This window comes from Gobio gobio, assembly GCF_949357685.1.
Source record: "Gobio gobio genome assembly, chromosome: 8".
In the NCBI taxonomy this organism is placed as follows: Eukaryota; Metazoa; Chordata; class Actinopteri; order Cypriniformes; family Gobionidae; genus Gobio; species Gobio gobio.
This window is the reverse complement of record NC_137114.1, coordinates 20422330-20428426: the sequence shown is the minus strand read 5'-3', so window position 1 is coordinate 20428426 and position 6097 is coordinate 20422330. Positions and strand designations below refer to the sequence as shown.

Genomic DNA, 6097 nt, shown 5'->3' with positions numbered 1-6097 from the left:
TTAAAACATTACATACATAAAAACCTCATTAGTATTAAATCATGAATTTAAAATTAATTTATGTGTAATTCATAGGTGCAAAAGCCACCCCTGCACTTGATAGTGAGACAAAGTGACACTTTTATATTAGTTTTATATTATATTAGTTTAAAATGTTGTATTATTTTGTTTAGGAACACTCAACCTAATTATTTCCTTTTAAAGTGATTGCATGCAGACAGTATTTTTCTATACGAATGCTTTGCTTTGGTTATATGACTAGCAAAATAAGTCTCACTATTTTTTATTAAGTGCTTTCAGATTCTTTTTAACTGTAAAAATAAATTAAATAAATATACATATAAAATAAATGTACTTTTATAAAATAAAGGTGTCACAACAGACAGTGACTGACAATCGGCTTTGCCACTGGTGTACCGACGGTGGCCCAGCCGCGGCAAACCTCCGGTGGCGTGCCTCCCAAAAAACACTGGCAGACCGACGTCATTTTCAGATTGGTCGGCGTGCCGAGGTCCAACCGTGTCAAGCCGCTGACTTTGTGCCGCCCAAAAAACGTTGGTGGACCGCCAGGTCATTGTTAGCTGGGGAATGTGATTTCCTCTCGTAATATTTAGTTTTGGCATGCACTGCAGTCTTTTTTGACAATACTTTCCAATGCTCGCCTGTTCACGGGACGTCCTCGAAAGGGACTTTGTGTTTTGGGACATGCTTTCCATTTCTCCAAATATTTCTGTTAGAGTCATTTTCATTTTCGATAATTTCACTTTTGGTTACGGGTTTGATTTCTGACGACGTGGTCCTCATATCCTGTCAGATTTATTTGATTCAACGGTAAGTCCGCTAGTCAGGAATGCAAAAAGCCCGCAGACGTTAAAATAGGCTAACTTATTTTAATTTGAGCCTGATTTGTGAAAACTTTCTTTATCGCATGTTGTCGTGTTTCGGTGTTTCTCACTGCTCTGCTGATCCCACAATAAAATTAGCCTATCAAAATTGTTATCTCCACTCTCAGGTCCTATATGAACACTATAATTGAAGCCTAATCCAGTGCCCTATACAAAGATTTTTCTAGGCTATATGTGCAAAGAAATTGGTAACATTTTTGACCATTTCTTGTGTTGTTGCCTCTACACTTTCTAGAGTCCAGTCCAGCATGGGTGTACGGGCAGGAGTTCTTCTCTTCTGGCTTCACGGTTTGATTAAACATTTTTGTGTAATTACTTTTCAAAAAAATATTTATATTAAGAATTTAAGTATATGTTTTTTAAGTTTATTATCTTTCACTGATTTTATTATTATTATTTTCCAGTTCATTGTGCTGTCGAGTTTGGTGATGTTTGGGAGGTGCACGTAGAGTCTGCAATGGAGGCTCTGGTCTCATCTTGTGTCGTGTTGCCCTGTTCATTCAAATACCCTGTTACAGTACAGCCCTCCAGTCGTATTAAAGGCATGTGGCACATGACGAACAGATGGGACGATTTCATCTACCACAATGATCCTATAAAGGTTCTAGACAATTTCAAGGGTCGTACAAATCTGGTTGGGTCACTGGGTGGTTTAAACTGCTCCTTGGAGATTGATGAAATCAAAGACCACGACAACGGCCCGTATTGTTTCAGGGTGGAATTAAAGACGTCTAAAACAACACTCAAGCACACCTTTGTGGAAAACTGCGTGACAATTAAGATGATTGGTAAGTGTGTTTTTTAACTGTGTGTTTAAGTAACTGTTATTACTACAGCTAAATAGAGTAGGCTAATTTAGATTTTGAGACTAAATAATTAGTAATAAGCTTGTTTTTGCTTTTAAATTCTACAGTATGTGAAATATGTGTCATTTAAAATATATGTATAGAGAAAGCATCAAAACCTGAGCTGCTGGGTGAGAATTCTGTGCAAGAGGGTCAACCCACAGTCTTCAAATGCTCTGTCCGGCACACCTGTCCGTCCCATCAGCCCACTCTCAGCTGGAGCCACTCTGGAAAAATCATCATGAGCTACAAGGACATGGAACATGGGAAGCAGAGTCTCATCTTACCTTCACCCCAACGCAAGAGGATGATCACGGCTCTGTCACATGCACAGTCAAGTACCACGGGAGCGTCCTGGGCGAAATGGAAGCCACTCACACAATCTTTGTGAAAAGTAAAACAATAAAACTGTTTTGTGTAAATATTGTTATAAGTGATCATTTTAAGTAATTAAGTATTTATGTTACCAGAACAAGCAAATCTCAGCCACATCCTCATACCAACCATATCTGGTCTTGGAGCCGCTCTTTTGGTTGGAATACCGTGTTTCTTCATTGTCAAGAGATACAAGTGAGTCTGGATCTGATTTTAAAATAAATATCAATGAGTAATATTATAGAACACATCCCTAAGAATGGTTCACACTGCAATTGTAATGAATGAAAATAATAAAAATAACTAATTTGATGTAAAATTGATAATTTATTTAACAAATATTGCACTGATATGTGAGCAATGAGCATTTGTGAATGCATTGCGACATTCTGGTATCTTTCAGTGTGATTTTGTTTTAAATCAATTTTTTGTTTTATTTCACAGGAAGCGCATTGCAGATCTCCAGTCCAGAAATGACAATGGGTGAGTAAATCATAAGTTTGCATTTAGGTTAGCAGTTTTACATTATTGTGTCTCAGTCTTTCTTTTTGATTATTTTTTTTTAAAGTTTGCTGGCTTTGAATCCACGTCTGTGAAATTTGTCATCATCTAGTGTACCCTTAAAAGGTGCAAAAGTCATATCAAAAGTTTTAAAACGCATGCAAATAATAAACTTCCATTATGACGAAGAGCTACAATGCTACTTGAGCATGACCATGATAGAGATGATAATCAGAACCAAACAGATGTTTTGTTTTTGTTTTTGTTTTTGTTTTTGGCAGAGCATCCCAGGCAGAGCTGTAAAGGCTCCACCTTGGAAAGCTGGGTGGGGAGAATTTAAGTAATTTTACTTTGAAACTTTACAGACATATTCTGAGGAAACTTTTAATATAATATATTAAAGGGACCTATCATGACCTATCAAATTCCGCTTTGATCATAGGAATAAATTACATTTTAAAATAATTTCTTGTAATTTGTAATATTTCACAATATTACTGTTTTTACTGTATTTTTTATTAAATAAATGCAACATTGGTGAACATACAAGAGTTCTTTCAAAAACATCAAGAAACTGTAATGTTTCCAAACTTTATATATATATAAATTGTATTTGTATACTATTTGAATTATTCAAATTTAATTTGTATTATGAACACCGTATTAATGTCTGTATTCTTTTTGTGTATTTGTAATCAAAGCCTATACAGCAGAAGATACTTTTTTTATCATTAAATTTGACATTCAAACAGTCAAGCTGTTGTATGTTACTCCTGAGGGGCTGTTTACTTTACACAACACCATTTCCACTAAAAACTGTCCGTTCATTTACACGACAACAACATTTTGGGTGCCTGAAAATGCAAACTTTTGAAAACACGTATTTTAACGCTACCGTTATCGTTTCAGTGTAAAGTGAATTTGTGAAAACGGTGACGTCATGGATATTACTTGTTCAGTCTGTAGGGGTGTAGTTTCTTTACAAAGGGACATCGCCAACTACTGGACTGACATACAGAATACAGTGTTTTTAGTCATTATCATGATGTGGATGCGTGTGAATGGGGAATGATTTGACAGTAGTGTTGTCGGTACGTGAAAAACTGCAAAAGTAATACTTTTCTGTTTTTAGTACATTGTTGTTATGTAAACGTACCATTAGTTATTGAAAAAGGCCCTATAGTAATGTTTCATATTAACACACAACTATCACTTTGATGCTTCAAAAAGTTAATAAAGAGATCATACAACTAATCCATATGAATTGAGCGGTTTAGTCAAATTTATTTTGAAGAGACACGATCACTTTATATGATGAACAGATTTAATTTATGCTTTCATTCACAAAGAGCGAATTTTTAAGACAGTGTTTTTGCACCCTTGAAGGACATTTTGGGAAAGGGCCGATCATTTGTAGGGCCGTTCCAAACAAAAGTGAACACCTGAATACCTTCAGGGCCCTTCCACAAGTCTGTTAGCGAAAGGTACACTATATTGCCAAAAGTTTTGGGATGCCTTTACATGCACATGAACTTTAATGACATCCCATTCTTAATCCGTAGGGTTTATTATGGAGTTGGTCCACTCTTTGCAGCTATAACAGCTTCAACTCTTCTAGGAAGGCTTTCCACAAGGTTTAGGAGTGTGTTTATGGGAATTTTTTGACCATTCTTCTAGAAGCACATTTGTGAGGTCAGGCACTGATGTTGGACGAGAAGGCCTGGCTTGCAGTCTCCGCTCTAATTCATCCCAAATGTGATCTATCAGGTTGAGGTCAGGACTCTGTGCAGGCCAGTCAAGTTCCTCCACACCAAACTTGCTCATCCATGTGTTTATGGACCTTGCTTTGTGCACTGATGCGCAGTCATGTTGGAACAAGAAGGGGCCATCCCCAAACTGTTCCCACAAAGTTGGGAGCATGAAATTGTCCAAAATGTCTTGGTATGCTGAAGCATTAAGAATTCTTTCACTGGAACTAAGGGGCCAAGCCCAACCCCTGAAAAACAAACCCACACCATAACCCCCCCTCAACCAAACTTTACACTTGGGACAGTGCAGTCAGGCAAGTACCGTTCTCCTGGCACCTGCCAATTCCTTTCTAGAGCAGTGAATATCCGGGGGGGGGGGGGTTATTTTCTATGTACAGTGCGTGTCGGGAGCGGCGGCACTGATAGTGCACGTACACACTCCTAAAGGATTATTAGGAACACCATACTAATACTGAGTTTGACCCCCTTTCGCCTTCAGAACTGCCTTAATTCTACGTGGCATTGATTCAACAAGGTGCTGAAAGCATTCTTTAGAAATGTTGGCCCATATTGATAGGATAGCATCTTGCAGTTGATGGAGATTTGTGGGATGCACATCCAGGGCACGAAGCTCCCGTTCCACCACATCCAAAATATGCTCTATTGGGTTGAGATCTGGTGACTGTGGGGGCCATTTTAGTACAGTGAACTCATTGTCATGTTCAAGAAACCAATTTGAAATGATTCGAGCTTTGTAACATGGTGCATTATCCTGCTGGAAGTAGCCATCAGAGGATGGGTACATGGTGGTCATAAAGGGATGGACATGGTCAGAAACAATGCTCAGGTAGGCTGTGGCATTTAAACGATGCCCAATTGGCACTAAGGGGCCTAAAGTGTTCCAAGAAAACATCCCCCACACCATTACACCACCACCACCAGCCTGCACAGTGGTAACAAGGCATGATGGATCCATGTTCTCATTCTGTTTACGCCAAATTCTGACTCTACCATCTGAATGTCTCAACAGAAATCGAGACTCATCAGACCAGGCAATATTTTTCCAGTCTTCAACTGTCCAATTTTGGTGAGCTCGTGCAAATTGTAGCCTCGTTTTCCTATTTGTAGTGGAGATGAGTGGTACCCGGTGGGGTCTTCTGCTGTCGTAGCCCATCCGCCTCAAAGGTTGTGCGTGTTGTGGCTTCACAAATGCTTTGCTGCATACCTCGTAGTGCTGGGCGATATGACCAAAAATGTATATCACGGTATTTTTCTAAATTATATCGGTTTCACGGTATATGACGGTATTTTTTTCCCCTGTGCATGACCAGGTGTTAACTACATTTTCTACTGATTGAGAGAGGAAATACTGCAGGAGATTCACTAGAATGCCCTGTTTTACTGTCATGATGAGTGAATATTGTAGAAAAATTCCACAGTTAATACAGGTGTGCAAAGCCCCACAAAATGATGCTATGGAGAGACAACAACCAATAAAACACAGACCTGCAACACGTTCAGGGTCATACTTACAGACACCTGAATATTAAAAGTTGAGTTGAGGGCACCTTAAGCATTTTAAAAATCTAACCTTACAACAAACTGCCAAAACGAGGAGAAACGCGGATATTTGAGAGCACTCTCTGAACGAATGACACATCAGTTTAACACAGAAAGAATAAAGCAGTTACTTTTTGGCCAATTCTTCTTTGAATTGTCAGTT

The 6097-nt window shown here is 38.5% G+C and overlaps 1 protein-coding gene across 1 annotated transcript; it reads left to right on the top strand.

Moving 5' to 3' along the window:
• Window positions 1-628: 628 nt before the first annotated feature.
• Window positions 629-3380, top strand: LOC307131153 (uncharacterized protein). The gene is made up of 7 exons (XM_079824640.1): window positions 629-831; window positions 1141-1213; window positions 1310-1693; window positions 1855-2144; window positions 2221-2320; window positions 2570-2608; window positions 2908-3380. The coding sequence occupies exons 4-7, from the start codon at window positions 1922-1924 to the stop codon at window positions 2927-2929; spliced, it is 384 nt and encodes a 127-aa protein (XP_079680766.1). The 5' UTR covers window positions 629-831; window positions 1141-1213; window positions 1310-1693; window positions 1855-1921; the 3' UTR covers window positions 2930-3380.
• The last annotated feature ends 2717 nt before the right edge of the window (window positions 3381-6097 follow it).

What these genes read in the sequence shown, in the direction of transcription:
- LOC307131153 (XM_079824640.1), top strand. Translation starts at nt 1,922, where the DNA reads ATGCTCTGTCCGGCACACCTGTCCGTCCCATCAGCCCACTCTCAGCTG. An exon ending in TTCATTGTCAAGAGATACAA is followed by an intron (nt 2,321 to 2,569) that starts GTGAGTCTGGAT and finishes TTTATTTCACAG; the next exon opens with GAAGCGCATTGCAGATCTCC. An exon ending in CAGTCCAGAAATGACAATGG is followed by an intron (nt 2,609 to 2,907) that starts GTGAGTAAATCA and finishes TGTTTTTGGCAG; the next exon opens with AGCATCCCAGGCAGAGCTGT.